A 24,578-nucleotide genomic window follows, 5' to 3' on the forward strand; every position below is an offset into this window, starting at 1 on the left:
CTATTGTGATGTAAACATGTCTTGACGGTGTTAAAGAAAATACCCATCTTAACTATTTGCTTCACGCTTGGTACTTAAGTTGAAAGCGTGCCAGTCTGGTGCCAAGTTCACCGGGGCCTGTTCTTTTATGAATAGGGGGGGGGCGGGCGAAGCCCCGAATGTACTGTGATCCTAGCAACGCCTCGGCTGCAGAATGTCAGTTCTTTTGCTATATGGTATTGGAGTGAATGGCACAGGGATTAGCTACAACCACTTAGCATGTTGTAGTTACGTCAAGTACTTACTTTCAGCTATAATGGTAATACAAATCAACCACTACTATTCATGCTTAACTGCGGCAAGTCAACCAGCAAGGGGCGGCAAAGGCCGTGTTTCCATAGGAACTAATCCTGCGAAGGTCGACGATCCCATTTTGAGTGCAAATCACTGCGTGATTACACATTTTGCGTTAACCCTTTAACAAGATTTAGTTTGGCAGTGTGTTGTTTTCACGTGGCTGCAAATGAAATTCAACATATTTTATTTGGTGGGTGGTGGTTATTTAGAAATGTGTTTTATTGCTGGACCTTACTGGCTTGGTCTATTATGTAGATCCAGGACAATGTTGATCATTATAAAATAATGCATCTGGTTAGAAAATGTTAAATATTACTTGTTGTAGCACAATTTCACATCACTTAGAATGACAGATTATCACCCAACACATTCCTTACACACCAGGTCAGATAAGACCACAGAGTGACAGCTAGTGGAGAACAAGGATGTAATAACGAGAGTAAGACATGCCAACTAGGCATTGGCTGTCTGAACTAGAGATGGGCGTTTCCCGTCTCGGCAGACAGGGAGGAAGTAGGAACATCCTTGGTTCATAACCCAGACGTCAATAACCATCCTTTTGTTTCAGCTAGCCCATCTATTAAAGCATTTTGACTCCAGGTACCAACACCCCCATGCTATTTGCCTTCGTCAGCAGAACAGAGGAGCGTTGGACTGGCTTGATCCTGTCAATTACTGGGTTGGCGTCAGGGAAACCAGCCCTTGGAGCATTCATTATATTACTATGATTATAGACCTTTGTGTAAATGCACGTGTGGGTCAGAAAATGCATAATCTATTAAAAAAAAATTGGGGGGGGGGGGGGTGTCCAATCTAAATACTTCCCATTACAAACGTCTTCATTAAACCAGTTTTAGTTTACATTTCACAGAATATAAAAACGTATAATTTGCAATGATTGGACGTACAACACATGGGGAATCCCCAGAGTTCCCATCAAGCAATGAACACCGAACAAAAAACACAAACACAACATGTGAGGTCTTGGTCCCATGTTTCATGAAGAGAAATTAAATATATTTTCTATTCGCACAAAATGCTTATTTTTCCTCACATCGTTTGACATCCCTCAGTGGGCTGACTAAACAGCGAGATGATTACATAGGTGCACCTTGCCCCCTAGTGTTGGGGACAACAAAAGGCCACTCAAGAAATGAGTTGTTTCGCTGCACAACACAACGACACAGATGCCTTAAGGTTTTGAGGGAGCTTGAAATCTCAATGCTGCAGGAATGACCAGCAGAGAACTCACCGTTAACCTTCACACCGTAAAACATAAAAGAGAATTCGGCAGTACGTCCGAACCGCACTGAAAACCGCAGTAACCACGCCAGCCCAGAACCTCCACGTTTGGCGTCTTTACCGCCAGGACCGTCTGAGACAGGCCCACCCAAGACAAGCTGATCAAACTGGTTTGAACAAGTCAGAAACTGTCTCGAGGAAACTCATCTGCATGCTTGTCGCCCCCACCGGGGTCTTGACGTGACCTCAGTTTGGCATCGTAACCAATTTCAGTGGACGAATGCTTCCGTCCAATCCACAGATAAGGGCATAATGAATAAATCACTGTTGATGCATTTAAATGAACCAGTGTTTATATTATTGTTCAGGGTATTATAAACAAGTTCTTGGCTTGGAAAAATACATGTCGGAATTTGTGCTTCCAACAAGTTCTCTGAGCTCAGCTGTTTTGTAACATGGTCCCAAAACAAACCCCTCATCCTAGGCACTCGTCTGGAAGTGTACCCCTGGAATAGAGGGGCACAAGAGGTGTCGCGGAGAGTCTAAGTCTTCGCCAGCTAAGATATGCTAACCAAATATATTCGCCACGGGCTGCTGCAAACACCACTGCACAAGATTTCAGCCAGATTGACCCAGGATATAACGCTGTCAGGTCTGAGCTAGGCGCTACTGTAGCAGCGGTTTCTAGACAGCCCCTTGGTCACCTCCACGTCGCCACCACTGACGCCGGAGAACAGTGGTGGGCATCACAGCCAAGGCCTTGAGCGGTGTAAGAGTCTGTCGGGATCTGTCCTCAGATCAGCTCCAGAGGCAGACGTGGCTCATCGAGTGGCAGGTGGAGCTGCTCTCGGCAGGGGAGAGATACAGCCTGCCGTTGGGACAGACGCACAGCTCGTACACGGTGTGTCTCCGAGGCGCCGGGTCCGGGGAGTAGACGCCGAGCGGAAGAAGCCTCCCCAGTCGGATTGTGTTTGCATCTAGAACAATCTGGTTGGGGGTGAAAAAAACCATCTGAATGACATATCTGGTAAAGTGACGCCAGTACAACTAACTATTTGTATGTGAAAGGGGGTGATTCGAGTCAAGTGGAGAATAGGGGAGATCAGGAACTGTTGTAACAAGTTACGTAAGAGAGCTTAGAAAGGCATTTTGTAAGGGTAATCAATCTCAACCCCAGTTTAAAATGACAACCTAAAAAGACCCCTTATTTTCACCCATTAAAGGCCGTATAGAAACGGCCCCAGAAAGAGTCACATCTACAAGCGTTAAATAGGGTGTTATATCTTCCCTACAGCCACACAACGACAACCACAGCCAATGGGAACTGAGAGCTCACGCTGTGTGCTGAGAACACCTCGACATGGTTATACTGACAGACTATGACATGCTAATCGGGGCCATTTAATGCCATGCAACGCCTCCTCACCTCTCCCTCCGTCGACCGCAGTTCCAGGTCTTTCCGACACGTGGCTTTCAGTTTCCCCTTGGCGGCGCTGATCTCTACCCCCCGGGGAGCCTCCATGGTCACCGTCCTTGTCGGCGACTCGAGCCTGTCGAACGCAACACAAACACAACCACCGGACGGGAGCGCCTGCGTTCCACCTCAGTTCGCCCACATTTAGAAGAGTCACTTACAAACGGCCCGTTTTAAGATATTGCGTTCGAAACGTTTCGTTTGGCACCACTACGCCAAAAGGCCTTGATGGACGTGCAGTAGCGACATGCAAATAGCTGCATGAATATTTCAAACGAAACACTGTCCTGGCATAATTGTCTTTGAGAAATCATAATTGCTAGGAATAACCTGCCCATCTGGAATGCGAAGTGACGGACTACTTAACCGTGGGGTAATGGCATTGTTTGTGTTATCAGCTCAGTTGTTCCAACTCCGGGCAACTGCACCCGGGAAACGTATCAGCAGTGTGTCTGTTCATTATTCCGGTTGGTTTCAGCTCATATGCATCACATAATGGTGGCATCCAATTTTGACCTTCGGCAACACAAAAAGCGAATGCGATCATGCCATTTATATGCGCCAGATGTTGTGTTTACACGGGGAGACCAGGGAACGGACCAATCAATGGAGAATGTGTTCTCACGTCATGCTTTTCATTCGACCCAACAACGGGTTTAATTAAGGGTTTAATTAATTTTAAATAGACAACTATAAAGCCCACTGAAATCGCTTAATTCTCCATTACCTTTGACTTGAACATGAGTGCTGAAAAAGCACTTTTCTTGTGGTGATAATACATTTTCTGTTAGGGCGAATCATGTCTGAAAGTATATTTATTTCAACATAAATTGCAAAAAAAGGCCTTGTTCAGCACAGGGTGATCAAATTAAGATACAGCATCTGTTATCTCACACTATACATGACCCCCCGACTCCAATATTAAAGACCGAGCATGTCAAATGAAATGACATGCTTTTAATATTGCAATGATTATGCTGCTTCCTGTGACAGTTTATTTCAGTACATCAAATTAGCTCAAACTGCCGCTCCTCAAGTGGCGTGGGGGTAAAAATCCGTGCCTTGCAGTGCAGCCAAGCCACTGTGGCCAGGAGTTCAAATCCTGGCCGCAGTATACTGGCTGGGTATGGGGCATTGCCAGTTGTCTCAGCACTATCTGGGGTTGGTGTTAGAAAGGAGGTCTACCCGGCTTCATCGTGCTCTAGTGACGTGACTCTGTGTGGTTGGTTGTGTACCTGCAAGCTCAGTCGTGGTTGTTGGGACTGTGAATGTGTTCTCCTCCGTGCTGAGGGGGACAGGACTCGATCTTCAACTCTCCCGAGCCTGTAGGGAGTTGCTGCGATGAGGCATGGTCACAGGTGGGAATTTGTCTTTTCAAAATTGGTAGGTGATATAAGTGAGGTACAATTCGGAAGATTGTTTGTGTATTATTGAATTGGATTAAACCTACTGTATTGAACTAATACAATTATGGAAAACAATGTATTTTAGATTTTTGTTACACAAATGTGCATTATGTGTGGTGCACACTTGCATTCATTTACATATAGGTTCAAAAAAGTATGATGAATTGAATAGTTTGACGATGTGATTAACTTTTAAATAAACTATTTTGCTTTTCAGATGCATAATTCACAATACATTTTCAGAATGACATCTGAATGCTAAATCGAAGCTATAATCTGGGATTTGAGTGGCTGTTTAATAGCAAATGAATGGATTCGATGCCTGACTTCTGCATGAGCTCACTGAAAAAGACTACCAACACCTCAAATGTTCTACTGCTTTATCTCCTGCCCCTCTTATAGAACGCAAACAAAACAAAAACAAAAACAACAACGCATCCTTCCAGTCTTAACACTGCATTTCTTGTCAAACATCTATTGAAAAGTGTTAGCTCTGGGCAACTTCCATCAATATTCCACTACAGATTAATTAGTAACCACTGCGTTGTTTTGCTTCTTTACCAACGTTGATCTGAGTTTCCCCTTTAGAACAATGAAGGTGTACTGCAAATACAGTCATTATTGCTTGTTAATGGATTAGCGCAGGCCACTGCTTCAGACAAAGTGTATTTCCAGAGTAGGAAGGGCCTTGTGCGTTTGTCTAATATGCATTTCGCCCCACTCATTTTCACCAAAGTCTAATGTAATGAACTTCCTTAATGCCAAGTGGAACGACTGACAAATTACTTTACGCTTGTGCAATTTCCATTATAGTGAATGTTTGATGAGAAGTGTCGAGAAATGTTACAGATGCCGTATCTTAATTTAATGATCACGCTGTTGGTGGAGTGTTTCTGCACATCTAACTTGAATGTTTAAAAAGGGGTATGGTTCATATAAAAGAAAAGTGCAGACCCCTACAAAAACGTCCAGAGACAATTCAAAACCCAGTGGTGATTATTTTCCAGCTTCTGTTAACTGGCTCAAAATGAGGTACAACATTGGTCAGAGGGGTTTTGGATGAAAGGCATACAGATAAGAGATGCACAGACCAACAGTATTGCTACTGAGAATTGTGGTTAAAAACGGGAAGAATTTTTCAACATGTTTTACGCAGTCTTTGTAATGTTTAAACCATCACGGTCTGCCTGTGTTTGCTTATTTGATGAAAATATATGTATTTCCCTGGCAATAAATTGGCCCTACAGAGGCTCAAGTCTGCTTAGGGAACAAATGTAAAAATTATTACATAATAAGCCGTGATTGGCTGATATGACTGGCCTAAACCCCACCCCTTTCACCCACTAGACAATTAATATAACTTTGGGGCATCACTTAATACACGAAAAGTACACATCTGACCTGGCTGAAATTAAAAATAATATGTTTTCATATAGGTCTCGTACAGATCGAGCAATTAAATATTTTTCTTAATGTTAGCTTAAACTTCTGACCTCATATAATGCAACAAATTAATCCCTCTTTTGACCACAATGGGCTTTTAATTGAACAAAGTTAACATGCTAAACATAGATTTTTTTTTTTAACGCATTATAATCACATCGGCTGAATAAACATACAAAAGACACTGAACACTTCATTGAAGACACCGTGACACAGCTTAAGTGAATAGTCTGGATGTGGGAAGCATAAACGAGAGGCTTACTTCAGATCCTGGGAGCCATCTGCCTGGATGAGTGGCGTTTCCACAGAGCGTCCAAAGACCGCTCCCTCTGGCCCTTCCCAGAAGATAAATCAACTATTTAATCAACAGAAGTGGTGCTTTACACGATGTGAACAAAGCCAGGGCATCTGAGGTAAGTCCCTGCGGACAAGAAATGAGTCGCTGGGACGTTCCCAGAACACTACGAGGCGGTGTCCCCGCTTGGCCAGGGTCACACGACGCCCCGCCCCGCCCAGCGCGCGTTTCAACGCGAGCCCCTTTCACGCGCAACAGGTCGTCCTCTGAGTTACATGCCAAGGATGTGAAGGTTGCGGTGAATGAAATGGACAGCAGCTATTACCTGTAACTCTGAGGTGATCTGTTCCAATGGAGATCTCCTCTTCGTCGACAGAGAACAGCACCTTCTCTCCATCCATACTCCTCACCTGGAACCTCTGACACTGGGCCTCCAGGGCATCGGGGCCTGTGGACAGGCCCGGCAGTAAGCAGCTGTGCGCTACCAGTAACAACCATTTATTCATTTCCGCAGTGGGACGAACAATGACGACGGCGCCTGGAGCTGATGACCTGGCAACCCATTTGGTTGCTGCTATGACCGTGGGTCATCAGCCAAAGCTAACCGGACTTTGCTAAAGCCTTTGGTTTATGGCCAGACATCCAAAAGCCCGGGGGACCCAGGCACTGGGAATGGCTTGGTCAATGTGGGAAAGTGAGAAAGTCTACAATTAAAATGTCAAACAACGTGTGGTTATATTTCCACTTCAACGTCTGACTATTTGTTGAGTTATTTTCTTTTGTTTAACAGTGCAATACTTTGGACAACTAGCCAATCCTGTCTCCTGATATTTCAAACGTTAGGAAGGTGCTCAGCAGTAGGTAGGTGTAGTCCAGTAGTTAAACTTGTAGTCCAGTAGTTGCATCCCTACATGGTTAATGGATTAACTATGATGATCAATGACGGTGGAGTTTAATTTTACCTGCGAATTGCAGGTAGTTGTGTTTTCTGAAAGTAGTGTTTTCTGCCTAACAAGACCAATTTACAACTGAAGGTCAAGCGTGGCCAAAAGTGTCACATTACAAGTGTTGTCGAAACATAATCAATCTCAAACTTATGCTGGCAAAAATCAATAGCTATTTATGTTAATAAGCAGGTCATTTGCTTCAAATGGCCATTAATCATGTAAATTACTTTGGTAATTTGGCCTGACTGATGGTTAAACAGACGATAATGAGAAGAATCCATTGCCCTTTTGATAAGTGCCTCAAAGGTTAACGTCTTGAACACTTTGTGATGTACCCAGTCAGACGGAGAAAGCAGATTCACAATGATAAAAGATACATTGTTGCTCTAAACTTAATTAAAGTCATTTATAAAATTAGATCAATTCCGGCATTTAAAGGGGAAGAAATATCTGTCTAGACTGCGTCTAGGCTAAACTGCGAGGGTCAAAAACATGAAATATTAAGTTTGAGGTATCAATATTGTATGAAGAGTATCCAAAAATGTTAGTTGACCTCGGACAGAAAGCATGTGTGAAATCAACTCACCCACTGTCAGCTGCCCAGTGAGGTGGCCTTGGATGTTTCGAGCGTTCACGGTCACGTTTCTGTTCGACCGCAAAACCAATGGGCTGTCCTAGAGAAGGATGACAGAGGGATCGTTGAGGGAATGGGGGGAGGAGAAAGGGGGAGAGTGATGGTGTAAATGTCAGGATCGGGGGAAAAAAGCATAAACATTAAAACGCAAGTTAACTGCAATGAGAGGATTCACATTCGATCACAATTCACAATCCCCTCTTGAGATACTGATACAAATTTTGGGTGTGACGATTCAATCTTGCAATTCCTGGGTGAAAACAAAAAACGTTGAGCCTGAAACAGCATTAGAGTTGCTTTCTGAGAACCCCTTCAAAGTCTGACACAAAAAGTACATCATCGAACAATCAGATCAAGTAAGACCTGATTTAATTTTCAATATTGTGCACTTACATTTTTTCCCCCCAGGTCATAAATAGCGTCCAGCGTCGTAACGGCTTTTACAGGAGGTCATGGGGAATTCGGCAAGTGAGACACATATTCATGGAGCATGTTGGGACAACAGCGCGGCCTTCAGACTGAAAAATTACCCACGACTGAAACGGTGCCAAGGGTTGCTGCCTTGCATACAATGACCCACTTCATAGCCAAAGGCAGCTGGAGTGTGTGAGGGCAGGCTAAAGCGGAACCCGGACAGGTGGGACAATGTTAACACCCCCCCCAGCGTGACTTAGGGGGTCCAGTGTTCCATACCCCCTGTCTCTGGTGCACATGTACTGCTACAGTGTGGGTTTGAATCCGGCCGAACGCTTTCTACAAAAATGTATCATCCTCCGTCTTAACCCGCTGTCTAACTGAAAATATATCTACAAAACTAAAACATGCATCTAACTGTCGGTATGTTATAAACAAAGTACCTAATTGTACCAAACAAAGTGCCCATTAATAAATATTGGTTTTGAATCAACAACCGTTATGCCAATGGGCACCCCCACGTGGCTGGTTTTATTGTGCACGCCATCTTTAGGAGCGAGCACTCCGGCGTTACCATAGAACAACAATACTAGAACAGAACTGTGTTCACGCAATATGTGAAGACATGCCAATATTTCCATACCACAATCTTTCCATATTCAGCATAATTTCCATATTCAGCAATCCCTCCTTAGCTAGCTAGCTGTAGTAGCTAATCACGTTACATGCTAAACTAGCTAGCTAACTGGAACTCGTCTGTGACATTCTATAGCTGTAGTTCCAGTGTGATTTTCTAACATCTTAATGCTCAATAAAGCAGACAGTTTGACCAGTGATGAGTCTCTGCCCACTGAGAAACCTGCTACAATATTAAATGATTGGCTGAACAGATACCAGAGCTCTATCAGAAGAAATATGATTGGCTGAACAGATACCTTAGTTCTATGAGAGGAAATATGATTGGCTGAACAGATACCAAAGATATATCAAAGGAAATATGATTGGCTGAACAGATACCGGAGTTCTGTCAGAGGAAATATGATTGGTTGAACAGATACCGGAGTTCTATCAGAGGAAATATGATTGGCTGAATAGAGTTCTATCAGAGGAAATATGATTGGCTGAACAGGTAACAAAGTTCTATTAGGGGAAATATGATTTGCTGAAAAGATCCCCGAGTTCTATCAGAGGAAATATGCATAAAAGAAAATGACACTAATGATAATGGACCTGCATTTGAGCAAGTATGCTAAAGCAGGAAAATGCTCTTTCAGCAACAGGAAATGTGTGTTAGTATAAAACATAATTGTAAGACTTCATGGACTTAAAGGGCAAAATCAAGTCTGACATTTCAAAGAGGAAATTAAAAACGTACAAATATTATAAACGTAACTACATAAAGAGGTTGGCATTTCTCCCTATCTATGAAAGCTCTTCAATTCTCCTATGCGCATTAAAAGAAAAAAAAAGAAAACTATTTCTATCAAGTCATCATCATTACAAGCCCACCATCCAGCCATTACCGAAGTAAGCAGACGTGAATAGCCCATTTACAGGGGATGTAGCACAACTCAGTGGTCAGTCTTTACGGGCGAGATTTGAAATGCTGGTCACGGTACACCCACAGTGCCCTGGGGTCCCGCTTAAGATGGTACAAATGAGTTTGGCACCGTCCACGGATGGTGGCTGGGATGTCGACCGGGGCTGCTGTGTCTTCGCACACTAGTGACTCCTTATGGTATGTTGGCTCCAGCAAGCATAATAGTGGTTGTTGACTATATAATAAGTTCTCATCTGAGTGCACATGTGCCAACGTATACTTCCTGGAACAGCGATCAGTGTGAAAAGGACCCAAAGTGGCTGCAATGAGGCAAGGCCGTAATTGTGAAATGAACATCACAAAATTCAGAGGGGAAATGAATGGGGTACACTAAAAAAGAAAATACAATATTTTTCCAATTGGGGCCACAAGGCCTGAGATTGCTTTCCATATCATAATGACACAGTGAAAAAAGCTAAGACGGACTAGATGTCCTATTAGCTGAGTGAGAGAAAAACGGTAGTGTCTGATCCAGAGTTATGTAGATCTACCGACGTCAAAGGGAAGCAGGAGGAATTTACTGTGACAGCTTGATGGAAAGTTCTGCAAAGGACTGACAGAGTACTGTGGTTCCCCAGTAATCATCTGTAATATCCACTAGGTTGTTTGTGACTTTTGAGCACAGTACCGGTGGGGGGGCCAGTGAGGGGGGGGGGGGGGTGGTATTGGCTGGAGAAAATCATACAATCTCCACCGGGGGAAAGAACAAGGAAACTGCTAATAACGGTGAACAGTACTTATCCCTTCAACGGTGACCTTGGTTTGTGTTCTCTTGTAATTATTATTCATTACATTGTAAAACAAGAACATTTCCTTAATAAATCTGCAAATATTTCGGGGGCAAACAGACGTGTGCAGGATTTCTATTCCTCCCTATCGTCTACCGGCACCACAAAGACACGCCATCAACTCTCCTCAAACAGGCGTTGGGGCAGACGCGGAGAGGACTAAGAAAACAAATGGAGAAACCTACCCTCCTTGACTGGATCTCCTTTACATAGAAGGGAAAAAGGAATTCCGATATTCCCTCCAGGTGTATCGATTCCTGGTTCATCCGGAGGTTCCCCATTCCATCCTGCAAGTGTACATCAAGAGTTCAGCATTAAAAGGGGAACCCTAGAGAAGAGGAATGGCCATGAAACAGTTACCAAGTGTTCTGCACTTTTCCCGCTAAAATGAATTAACACACGTCAAAATGTTGTGCCATATCAGCTTCAGGTGAACATTCACTGTCTACCAAAACAGATGTTTTTTTTTTAAATTGCAATAATCACCACACCGGATTTGCCCAGTGCTTCGACTTCATTGGCAAGGTTATTGGTTTAAATTGATGGATTGCTGTACCCCAAGAGTATCAGAAGAGTGTATATCCACTACCCGGGCAGAGTAAGGTAGCTGTATGTCACTGCCACGTAGCCTGGACACAACAGCGCACCAGGCTGATCTGCTGTGTTCGGCGTGTGCCTATTCCAGGCCACATCAACGGCTCACGGTTGACACTGAGTGAGGGGATCATGCTGAGGAAACAGTGGCACACCAAGCTGACAGGATGACAGTTTGTACCCCCCCCCCAGACTCTCCAATGCCAAGCCGTCAGTAACGCGGAAGCCTCATCACGGACACTTTAACTCAAGCATTAGTATAAACCCCATGGTTCGAATCCGGAATGTTCTGAGACGTCACAGCTATTACGCGTGTGACAGCCAAAAGAAAGTAGGGGGAAAAAGTACTGTTGCCATTGGTTGCCTATTTACAATGGCAAGAAGATATCTTTGGGGTTGAGGTATCTAGCCAATTTACCAGGGCTGAGAGCTGTGTCCAGGCATGTTAATGTTGGCAATTCAATGACCTGAGTAAAAAAAAACACCCTCAGTGCAAAACCTCCGCACTCTAACGGGTTTGCAATACAATGGTGACTGAATTATTTATAATGCTTATTGAACAGACATGACTGGCTTAGGAATTTGTCTTTTTATTTGTGTATATAAAGACGACGTCCCGTAATGCACAGGCCCGGTTAATAATTAACACTGTCAGTCGCGGCCTACGGATCAGTCATTTAGAAGTGAGCATTGCCAGCAGGCTTCCCAGAATACCAGAACCCGTCTTATGTATCCCATAGCGTACGTAACGTGCCAATATGAATCTACACATCAGTAAATCTTCCACACAGCTTAAGGTGTTTTAGGTTGGCCGAGCTTTCTACTGTGCGGTCTAAGTCTTGGGAGATAGCGGTGAAGTGCATTTTCCGTGATCGACAACCAGAGCACAGATAGCATTTGTACCGTGGCGGTGATTGATCGGGAGCCGGGGAGCGCCCAAGTGATGAAGACGGTGAGGGGAAAATATCTGTCACAGCGCAACGCTGTTGCAGGCCCGGGGTCGGGGTCAGTTCCATTTCAATTTCGGTCAATTCGAGAGGCTGAACCGAATTTCAAAGCCACATGGCACTTGCTGAAAAGCACTACAGAGGACAAGAATTGAAGTGTAGGCTACTGCCTCAACTGACTGGAATTCAATTGGTGGACGGCAAGTGTCGGCCTGAAACATTTCACAGCAACTGCTCGCTCCAATCTCTCTAAATTCTGCCCTGGTGTCCGATGCAATATACCTGGAGCCTGATGTGGACTGTGCAGAACTGTGTTTCTAGGATGCATTGGTCGATCTGGCACGAAGGGGATTCTTTTCATCTGGGACATTTTTCAATTCAGACAATATTTTAATCAGAAGTAATTTAGAGGTATGCGTACAGCACATACCACAGCCCTGTGATATTTATCAACTCTTGCTGCATTCAGACACATTTTGTTACTGTCACTCAAACGCTATAATGCGCTTAATTAATGCATGTCAACACGGAACACTGTATCAATGTGGATGGGGGCACGTTCAGGACAACTGCACCAGTAAAACGATCAGGTCAGTCGATCGCTCTATTAATTAGGCTACCTCCATCTGCCTCTCCAATTCACCCCTTGTATACTGCCACAGAATCCTCCGCCCAGACCCCGGTGTAATGAGAGTATTGAGCGAGTGTGTAAAACAATATACAGTAGGCTACTGTAAAACAATCTACAGTAGGCTACTGTAAAACAATATACAGTCGGATACTGTAAAACAACGTAAACATTTGGCCGCTGTAACAGAATATAATGTACAGGCTACTCACCACAGTGAACCTCATGACCTTTATTATCCACACAGTCAAGGCCATGTTGACGATCATTACAGTCAGCAACAGCAGAAGGAAGAAGTAGAGGCATCTCTTCCTCCAGCCATAGAGTCCCACGGGGTAGACAGGGTCACAGCTAGGCCTCTGATGGTGCCCTGCCCGGGCATCCAGTATGTACTGCTCCTGGGTAATCTGGACCACAACCAGAAGGGCACCAGGGCGTCAGAAGATGTGCCGAACATTTGTATTTTTTGAAGGACGTACGCAGAGTTTTTGTAACACAATTATAGCACAAACACAATGACGCACACAATTACCAAACTAATGTGTCGACACAAAAAATGTACAGGAGATTAGTGAAAGTGCTTAAATGAAACGCACGCAAAAACCCCCTGAGGGTCATTACCGTGGCGTGGTAAATAACTGACGTGAGCTGGTGGATGTGAGAGTGCCGCACCCAAGTACCGTGCCTTCATTCGCTCCTCAAATTTAACGGCTACTGGAGCCTTCCGTGAGGCTGCAGGCGCAGCAGACAAGGTTATCCGAATACCTAGATTTTTTTTATGAACACACTAAACCACATCTGAGCTTCTTGTCGCACGGTGTCCCTCAGCAGTACATAGAGAGCAAGATCACCAGGAACAATCTACTGATGATACAAAACTACTCCCAGAAGGGAAATATTTATTACAACAGGAAGCAGAAGAACACTTTTACCGCAGTAGCACTGTATTCCAACACCTAGCGAGAACATGGGCGAAACCCCCAAGCCTTTCAACAGCTGAAACTCGGATGTCACTTTAATCTCGATTTATAGACAACCAGCGGCCTGAAGATGAGCAGAACGGACCCAAACAGCAGAAAAGATGCCAGCGGGCCTCTTGTAGTGCACATTTCTGAATGTCATATTCAGAAACAAACAACCTGACCCAGCCCTTAGGCTCCTTGCATGGATTTAATACCAGGTGTCACCAATTAGTTTTCAGTTCTAATTAAATGTTGACATTACGGAACTGGCTCTCTGTGCCACCCGTGAATGACAGCTTCCTGTGTGTGACTTTCACATTCGTTCCACTCCCGGCAGCTTTGAACCTTTAATTAGACTGGGAAATTATTTCACATTCTATTTACTTCTCTACGAGTGATGCAGAGGAGGCGCTAAACTATTCATGCACATTTGTCTGACGTGAGTCTTCACTTAACTGAGGTGTTTACATTACTGATCTCACAAACTGAAGCACAATGCGTGGGTACAGTCACACAGTTATGTTACAAGGCTTTATAACCACTATAAGAACAAATGCATTACAACTTGACCTTGAGCGACAAACAATCAAGTTAATGATAAGATGCCATGACAACAATGTCAAGATTCAATCATGTTTCAGGACAGTGACAACCAGGGGTGGACTGGCCATCTGGCATTTCTGACAAAATGACAGATGGGATGGTCTATTTTTAGTCCAGTGGCCCAGTCTAACTTGATTGCTTTTTGGGGGGAACCAAAAATGTCCATTATTTTGATAATAATGTAGTCTTCTGGTTAAAGAAATTGCCAATGTTGCGACTTCAAATGCCAAGGCCAATTTCAAGTGGACTCTTTCCTGAGGACTCTATGTTGGGGGAAAATAGAGGTCTGGCATTGGCCTATACAGCTATAATTAAAAGGATGGTTTATGAAGGTACACAAAAACCGCTTCTGAAAAAGAAATATCCAATCACAATTATATGCAATGTCATGTTGACATTAGCAAGCACATCTCATGCCCAGAAACACGTCATCGAGTCTAACGGTCACATCAGATGTGCAGACCATCTAATCAAAGGCACTCCTTCAATCCTTCCATGTAATGTTTTTTTGTGTTTTTGTTTTACAAAAATGAAAGAGTGTTACTGTGTCACTTATGCATGATTAGTTATGACAGTTTCAGCTACTTCAGGCATTGCCTTGAAATTTGTTCAAGCTTCTGTATTCTGAGATAGCAAACCACTGGGGGTAAATGTTTCCCTTTTCCTGTTGACCTCTGAAACCGTTTCGCAGTCTTCTCCATAAGCGCTGGCCGATGTTTCACGATATGGCATATCTGTATTTGAAAAACCCTGAGGCCTAAACAAGAAACAATCACAATTATTGATTGTGGTATTATTTTCACAATTATTGAATGTGATTGCCTTTAGCACACTCCCCTTGCCTGAGTCTTCTCCCCAAAAATGTTTGGTGATGTGGGATAACACACAACCCATAAGGGAATGGAGACCATTCATCCATGCAAAATCTCTCCAGGTCCCTCAGAATCCTTCGTCTTCACTTCAGGACTCTTATGTAGCCCAATGCTCAGTAGTGTTTATGTCAAGTAACTGGGATGGCTACTGCATTGATTCTGCTCAGTGAGACAATTATGTGTGGATCTGGAGGAATGCTTTGGATTATTATTTTGCTGGAAGATTTACCAACAATGCAGTTTTACCCTCCTGGTAGAGGCCGGGCAGAGATTCGGGTCCTGATATTTGTTTAATACCTAATGCCTAATTTATGAAGATCATCAAGCTTTTGTCTCATTTCATTTGGGAGTTCTCTGACCTTCCCCGTGTTGACAGATGATTAAGTGAGTGATTTTGGCATGTGTCACCTCATATTAATACCCCAGAAAATGACCACAGGAATGACCACTTAAGTGTTCCTAATGACTCACATGAACACGAAGAACGAATATCAATATGAAGACACTTCTATTAAATTTGGTTCCTAAAGACTTCCTAGCGGTGCCAACAGCTAAGATGCAGTTTATTTTTTACAAAAATATGCAATTTGGAGGAAAATTATGTTTTTTCTTTATTTTCAATTTAATTAAATGATGGATTTTTCTCAAAAACCAAGCTGACATACAATAACAACCTTTTTTCACAACCTATTTTGGTCATTTTTATCAAGTTGGGCAATTACACTGGAGGACACTGTTGCTATGTAACCTTCTAGCTAACCCTCCAGCTAACCTTCTAGCTAACATTCCAGCTAACCTTCTAGCTAACCCTCCAGCTAACGTTCTAGCTAACCTTCCAGCTAACATTCCAGCTAACCTTCCAGCTAACATTCCAGCTAACCTTCTAGCTAACCCTCCAGCTAACCTTCTACCTAACCTTCCAGCTAACCTTCTAGCTAACCCTCCAGCTAACCTTCTAGCTAACATTCTAGCTAACCTTTCAGCTAACCATCCAGCTAACATTCCAGCTAACCTTCCAGCTAACCTTCTAGCTATGTTCTCAGATCAAAATGTTTGATGGGCAGTCAGTCTGCTCCTTCAGGCGAGCGTGCAGTTAACTTGTGACGGCCAACTGACAAGATATCAACTTGCAGACCGTAGGTCGTGCTGAACAAACACTAACTCTACGTCTGTAGACGTGAATTAACCTGGAGCCCATACCTTATTAATTATCAAAATGCCAAGTCAGAATGACAGACTTGATCTAAAATAACAGGACAACGAGTCCACCGAGGGTCTATGAATTCTCTCTCATCGGAAATGATCTTTTTTTTTTACGGGATTGGAGACAATGTCAAGGGATTTGTAGTTTTTCTTAATGTACCACACATTCTGGAGACGATGTCAAGAGATTTGTAGTTTTTCTTAATGTACCACACATTCTGGAGATGATGTTAAGAGATTTGTAGTTTTTCTTAATGTACCACAACATTGAAAGAAAAAATGTAAACCCAGGTAGAAATGTGCATGTACACTAAATTAATCATTGGGACCTGCACTGTCTGCCCATGACCACCTTAACCCAGTGTGTGTGTGTGTATGTGTGTGTGTGTGTGTGTGTGTGTGAGAGAGTGTATCCAAGCTGATAAAACCAGAAGTTCATCATATTTTTATCTCATATGGACCATATAAAGCATATTCTCATCCGTTGTAGATTTCTTCCAGATCTATAGGGGTTTAATGGGTAGTCAACCAATCACATACTTTACCTTCACTAATATCCACTATAAATTTGCTTATATTATACAAAGGCAAATAGAAGTGTGTGTCTATGAAAACATTGAAGAATTTATAATACTTTCAAGACCGAGGCAGGGAGTTTGTGATAAACAGTCTTAAGGATGCCTGTGTTCAAACGTAATGAATAGATAACTCCACACACGGCACTTAAAATCCCCTGCATTGTGTTTCAGACCTCTGCTTTTCGCTCTGCAGCCCATGTGAGCGAGAACCGAAGAACTGCACATTGTACTGCAGGAAATAAAAATATAAGTGTGTGTGTGTGTGTGTGTGTGGGGTGGCGGCGGGGGGGGGGGGGGGGGTTGCGACACCCTCGGATATAAGCTTACACCCCGGAGTGAAAAAGGCACACTATTCTCTGGTGTGGAATAAACCCTCCCATCATTTGGCACAAACACGACCCTCCAAAACATCCTCTTTGAGGATTGGGAGAAGAGCCATCAGCAGCATGGAGGGACAGCCGGCTGGTGGAACGACGACAGACAGCCTGTACAGGTATCCCTCGGAAACAAGCTTCCAGTACGTGAAGCCGCCCCTTTGACCTCAGAGAGCTCCTCCTCACGAATGGCAGTTTGGGTTAAGTGTTCCATTCGACGGTGGTGACGGATGACCTCACATCAACGGCTTAGAAATGTCATCGAGTCCAATTTCGCCACAGATTCAGTTCAGCGAAAGAGACAGATATGAGAGACGTCTGAGTGTTTGAGAAAGGAAACTGGGATTTGCAGTCACAACTCGAAAAACATCAACGATGACAGATTTGCATCCTATACAAAGTAGTGCTGTGTAATAGCCATCAAGACAAATGTATTGGCTGGATGTGAAAATCTGTCATGCTTGTCCGTGATCACAGGAGGGTGTCGGGTTGAGTCTTAAAATCGAATCTCCCGTGGGTAGATTCTATGCGCGATCATTCAGCGCACCAGATTACGTGACATTTGAGATTTTCCATTATGTTTTTCCAGAGACTACTTAAAACCACACATGGTTTTTAGGGGACTATCTGAGGCTGATTCAGAATGCTTTAACCTCGGGCGGAAAACAAAATACTTTAACAGGAGCGGAAAACAAAGAAACTCAGGGGCAGTCAAAACTCTAGACAAGCTCCGTTGGGCTGGTTTGAAGTTTTCTCACCAGTCCACCATCTTGCCAGGGTAGGGCAACTCCATAGTCTATTTTGAATCCTCAGTTGCTATGGGTAGCAACTCTTCTGCCCCTCTAATTTCTATGGCAACCCATTGTTCCCACTATGCCGGTAGACAGATGCTACAGTTTCTTTGCAGAGTTTAATGCATATATTAGCCACGCTGAGTCATGCTTTTCCAAAGCTCGGCCATCCACAGAGCAAACGGGAGAGATCAAAGTGTGTGATGGTGACTCTGTCAACCTGTCGTTGTACCGGTGAGCTGACACATGAACGCACATTAAATAAGAGCCAAGAGCACTTACTTTCTACCGCCTTCGCAAGTGGTTCGTTTTGATACAACCCTTTAAAGTGAAATCGCCACTGTGTCTAGCAGACGGCTCGAGCAGTTGGTTATGACAGCACGTTTTCCAAGGCACTGAGAGATGGTTGAACGTTGAAGAGTGAGAAAGCCACCCATATTATTATATATTTTTTTCCACAGCAATTTAAAAATAAACTCCACATATGTCACACTGTAAGAGAGTGTTTGGGAAGGATCAAGTGCAGAACTTGATTACCAAGGAAACCATTAGTAAAGCCTCTATTGGGCTCTTGAATACTGAGATGTTGACCAGAATTCACTTACAAGCCTCAATGTTTACCAGAATACTAATTGCAAATTGAGTCATTTCTTATTTCACTGCACATCATTCCTATGCTTAGCACGAGTTATACTCGTTGGCAGAAACTATAATAAATCCATGAGCCGGTCCCCAAAAAATGGGCGCCTTTGGGCTTGATTGAGCCGACAGTGACCCAGTGATTCTTATGTCCCAGGAGAAATTGTGTGCAACTCCTTTTCAAAAAAGTTGGGACGCTGTGTAGAATCTAAAGAAAAACAGAATGCAATGATTTGCAAATTAATTAAACCGTATATTCAATAGAAAATAGTACCATGACAACATATCAAATGTTGAAACTGAGAAATGTTATTGTTTCTTGTAAAATACATGCCCACTTTGAATTTTTAAAAAAAGCTCGGACAAAGGCACCAAAAGACTAGAAATGTTGGTTAAGGCTAAAAAACTAAACCTGGTGGGCGGGCACGGACAAATAGTGCAACAATAAAAAAAAAAATCACAACATAATATTACAAAGAGTTTGGGGATCTCATCTATGGTACATGATATCCTTAAAACGTTCAGAGAATCTGGAGAAATCTCTGTACGCATGGGAAAAGGCTGAAAACCTTGGTCATAATCTTCGAGCCCTCAGGCGGCACTGCATTAAAAACAGAAACTTCCGAAAACCATTGTCTGTGAACACAGTACGCCGCTGTATCCGCAAATGCAAGTTAAAACTTTACCATGCAAAGAAGAAACCAAATATAAAGATCCAGATACGCCAGCGCCTTCCCTGGGCCCAAGCTCATTTTAGATGGACTGAGGCGAAGTGGAAAACTGTCCTGTGTTCTAACAAATCAACATTTGTAATTATTTTTGGGCATCATGGCTAAAGAGGAGAGGGACCATCTGGCTTGTAATCAGCGCACAGTTCAAAAGCTAGCACCCGTGATGGTATGGGGGTGCATTAGTGCACACAGCATGGGTGACTTGCACATCTGCAAAGGCACCATTAATGCTGAACAAAACAGGTTTTGGAGCAACATATGCTGCTGTACAGGTGGTCTTTTTCAGGGAAGGCCTTCCTTTTTCCACCAGGACAATGCCAAACCACATTCTGCATGTATTACAACAAGCAGGGCCAAATAGTAAAACAGTCCGTGTGCTAAACTGGCCTGCCTTCAGTCCAGACCTGTCCCCTATTGAAAACATTTTGCACAATATTAAATGACAAATATAGCAGAGGAGAACCAGACTCCGGTTTTATTACCCTTTCTTTCATCACTCCATCCTTTTTGGTTTTGTTATGGGGAGTTGGGGACTGTACACTATGACCACCGAGGTCAGTAAACAGCAATTTATGGCTCAAAAATAGCATTTAATCACATTTATCTCCAGAACGCTTAGATTCGCACCTTTCTACCAGGCGACATTTCATCAGGGTTCTCAGGTCCACAGAACTTAGGCTGTAAAGTGTAAACTCTCTCTGGGGAAAAAGGAACGAGCCTCTGTGGACATCTGCAAACCCACAAGAAAACTACAAGTGTTACAAGCGGCCTAACTGTCCCACCCTGGCTCACGGACTAATAAACAATGAACAATTTAAATGAATGGGAACAACAACAAGAACAGAGAGACTTAAATCCTGCCAGCAAATCAGATAGCAAACCGCCATCATGCCACTGCTGCTGCTGTTTATTCCAACGGTAGACAGTTTGCTAAAGCAAGGAACATACTGTAGTCCTACAGCACCAGGAATGGCAATTATTATGTTCAGCACATCTATTAGATCTTCTCCCTGAAATAATTGCATTGATTTAGGGCCGTGTAGGCTTATGCACTGTTTAAAAAAATGTACCTGTAAATGTACCTACACAATCCCAATATGAGCCTCAATCTCTTCATTCACTTCCCTATCAATCTCTCCCGTGAATGTCTGCGGAGATAACATGATGCTGGTTTTACTTCTGGACAGGAGGTGGTGTCCTTTGAGCACTGACAACATATGCTGCAGCTGGTACGAACCAAGCCAGCAATTACCCAGCAGTGATTCTGCCTCCACCAGCACAGCTCATCTCCACCAATTAGTGGGGAGTGATCAGGCACACAGTGTTTTGATCAAACGGCAATGCGCTACAAAGGCAGAAGCAGAGAAGCATCTAATGAAAGAAAATTTGTCGCTATTAATGCCCGATGATGGCAATCGGTGGAATCGACTCAAGCTCGCTCTCCCTCCTCTCTGCCTCTCTCTCTCTGCGGTGAAAGCATCCCACTCAGCCCTTCTTTGTCGGAGGCAGAGGAAATAATAATTGGAAACGCACAAATGACTTCAATCTCCTCCGTTTCTATGTTCTCTCCTGCGCGTGTAAACAGAAGAAACGCTGAGGCGGCACTTGAAAGACACATCTACAGCGGTGGTTGAAAAAAAAAGCAATACTCCCAAAATGTTAAAATTGGCCGGGTCCCAAATCCACGCTTTCCCCAAGTTCTTTCAGCAAACAGAAACTGTTATCAAATTGGATGAAGCCAAAGAGAACCTGACTACCCGCCACATTGAATCTATAGTGTGGTTTGTCCAGAGGCCAATATGTTGCGTCGGTCTTGCAAAAATGTAATGACTGTAAATCGAGCTATTAATGAAGACCTTTCCCTCCATCATTGCGAGTATTGACATAGCGATCAAAGAACTGCTGCTCTTCTCAATAGTGGATTGACTAATGTTAAATCCAATGTTCGGTTGGCTCCATCGAAGTCAAAATCGACAATAAAGCAGTGTGTGTCAATGCTTTGAACTTTGGGATTTTTGTTCTCTATGCCCTTTCCTTGAGAACAGACAGCTGTGCACTTTTAACGTTACAAGCTGGATTTTATTTTAAGAAATGAAAGCCCTCCGATAAGGTCACTGCTAGGAAAGGTCACTGTTGTTTAAAAGAGACGCAATACCAAAAAAAACAGTAATCCTGAAAATCCACGTTTCTGTACGCTACATGAGTTATAACATCTTATGGCACATTCATACCAATATTATAAAACTGTTTTTATCTATAGTTGAAATCAAGTGTAAGTTGAAGGGATAAAGTTCAGGATTTTTCAGGACTTTCTCAGAGTCCTGAAAATATAAAAATATATAAAGCAAAATTTCAGAGAATATGCTCCCAATTGACTTTGCTGTATAACAGGTTACCAATTGCACAAAAGCCAGTTTGCAGTTTCCTTTAAACTGACCACAGCTAGGTAAAAAGAGTATCCACCAATTCATCTGACTCAAGGTAATTTGATGTCAAAATCCTAAATTATCCCTTTACTTTTTTCATTTCATTGTCTTTCATTGTCATATTTTTGTCAGTGTCAAATTGAATCTTGAACTGACTTCCCTGTACTGGAGATGTTTTTTTATTTTTTATTACTGGGTGTTTTCACAGACGGACTGTGTGGACGTTGTTGAGGAGGTTAGGGGCTCAATTTGTTTCCCTCTCCGGCTTTAGGAGAGTGAAAATCGAAAGAAACGACGAAGTGCTGATGTAAACAGTCCGACTGTCATCCACAGGGCACTGGCTCTCCGCCCTAATCCACTGCAAATCCCCAGGGACAGCTCCATGTTGGACGCCGCCGAGTGGGTGACGGTTGTATTTATCAAAGGATCGGAGAGGATGTGTGACATTGACACTATAATGCCAAACTGGGAAAGAATAAAGGGGAAACAACTCAGGGGTCATAATGTATACATACCCAATAAGTGTTCAGTGACAAAAGACAACTGCTGAATTTGTAAAAAGTTGACTCCGCTGCCGAAGGTGTTTGCTAATGGTTAAAGGAATGCCCCGTAGCCTATTATGTGAGAGCAGTCGTTTCCATCAAGTGCCGAAACAAAAATTAACTACGGCTGAGCGGGCTTGGGGAAAAAAGGTATTCATCAACAGTGGTGAAGGAAACATCTGTGTAGCAGCTCAGGTTATGGAAGGTCCAGTCAGTCTCGGTCACATGTAAAAATGGAAACCAATTAATTAATAACATACACACAGCCGTACCTTTTAGGCCAGAACATTTAGACATCCCACTGATTACTGGTGTACACTAGGCTACGTAAATACGAGCCATCGGTTACAGCAACTGTGCTGCAGAAACTGGAAGACTAGTGAGGTGCACCACAGTCGGAAAAAGACAGCACAAAATGCACACCTCAACTCGATCCCGTTTCTCGCAGCAGGAAAACAATCAATCGTTTTCATTACCAGCAGCAGTAGGACACTGAAATTATTACGTGAATAATTAGTTGCAGTTGCAAGATACGTTCCTCAATGGGACAATTCAAGTCTCACATGTGCACCACGTGAACACTGCAAACTTATGGAATCTTTTAAAATCTAAAATAGGAATACTCCTGGAACGATCAGATAACGGTAAGGCATCTCGAGTTGTTCTTTCAGTTCTCTGACTCTCATCTGATACAGTAGTCTATGTATATTAACAGTGTAGCTACCTTGTGCTTACCAAACACCTAGCCCTATTAGAATATAATATATTGACAATCATCGCTACAGTGTCATTCAGCAGACAACCCCACCCACAGCGGCTTGCAGAAAATGCTATGATTTTAATATTTTTCGGTTTTGGTCCCACGTGGGAATCGAACTCACAACACTGCCGTGGCTGGCGCCACGTCTACCAACTGCTAAGCAGTGAGATCAAAGACACGGCAGATGCACGCGTATCCCTCCAATGAATGCTCCCAATGTCCTGTTGCATAAGCGACCGTGTGTAGAATAACAACAGAGAAACACGCTAAAATATAGATAACTTCAGTATGATTAGGCTACTAAAGCTAGGCCTAAGATTCTCCGTGCCACATGTTAGCTAGCAAAAACTTCGTATCAAGCCGAATGCAGGACTTTACCGGATAACTACGTTCTGGAAATGGCACGTGCGTCTCGGAGGCCAGGTGGAATGTGCCGACGCAATTCTAATTTGAAAGTCAACACAGAGAGATCCGGTATGCATAATTCAAAGTAGTATTCGTTTGGATATACTTCGGCATCACTTACCTTCAGTGTCTCGACATCGAGTGACGCCGACTCATCCATATCTTTACACAATGTCAACATGGCATTTTGGACAACTTGAATGGTAATTAATGGCGCAAAACTCAGCCCTGTATTCTACGGGCCAGTTGCACTTCAGTCTCATTCTTGCGGAGTAGACTCGGCTAGTCTGCGAAACTATCGTTCGGATAAAAAACAAACACCGAATGACTCCGAAGAGATTTTCCCCATTCATAAAGCCTAACAGATCACCCAGAACGTTGGCTATTGATGCCTACAGCATCAATTTAACATTAGATGGCTCCAGTCTTCCCCGCAGTAACCCCTTAAAAAACATAAAGAAAAAAAACTTGAAGGCGCATTATTCAAACTTATCCGACAATCGAACCGTTGCTATCATCTATCAGATTCAGGACATCTTCGAGGACGTGAGGGTCTCGAATTGAGTTCCGCCGTTGCACTGGATTTTGTCAGTAACGCCGCTGTAGGCTGGTACACGCATATCCCCTGCCTGCTATTCATCACAATAATTCAGTCTCTAAACACAGAAATGCCTCAGCCTCTATGCGAGAGGACAATCTATCAGCCCTTCTGTAGCCCGCCATCAGGAAAAACAGCTATACCTGCACGACCGAAGTGTGCCTAAAAACATGTCCCGTAACAAAAATGTCTTACGCGCGCTTTGGCTTTGCGCGTGTCCACTCTACTGGCAGTTTTTTGGGGTTGAGCGGCAATTTAGCGAGGGCGGACTAGAGCTGCGACGTCACATTAAATTATTAATTTTTCATTTCATAGGAAACAATTTATTACAGTAGCCTACACAAAA

The 24,578-nt window shown here is 43.3% G+C and overlaps 1 protein-coding gene across 2 annotated transcripts; it reads right to left on the reverse strand.

Moving 5' to 3' along the window:
* Position 1: 1 nt before the first annotated feature.
* LOC105020792 (zeta-sarcoglycan) lies at positions 2-24,445 on the reverse strand. Of its 2 annotated transcripts, none has more exons than XM_010888085.4 (8): positions 23,756-24,445; positions 12,961-13,155; positions 10,765-10,866; positions 7,730-7,817; positions 6,522-6,644; positions 6,164-6,230; positions 3,005-3,128; positions 2-2,565 (listed from the first exon to the last, which is right to left on the reverse strand). In XM_010888085.4, exons 1-8 carry the CDS (start codon positions 23,813-23,815, stop codon positions 2,377-2,379), a joined length of 948 nt encoding a protein of 315 aa, XP_010886387.1. In that variant the 5' UTR covers positions 23,816-24,445; the 3' UTR covers positions 2-2,376. The 2 variants fall into 2 exon arrangements, with proteins under 2 accessions (XP_010886387.1, XP_010886386.1); XM_010888084.4 differs by having other exon boundaries at positions 6,164-6,236.
* Positions 24,446-24,578: the final 133 nt, after the last annotated feature.

The sequence above is a fragment of the Esox lucius genome, chromosome 24, assembly GCF_011004845.1.
Source record: "Esox lucius isolate fEsoLuc1 chromosome 24, fEsoLuc1.pri, whole genome shotgun sequence".
Lineage (NCBI taxonomy): Eukaryota > Metazoa > Chordata > Actinopteri > Esociformes > Esocidae > Esox > Esox lucius.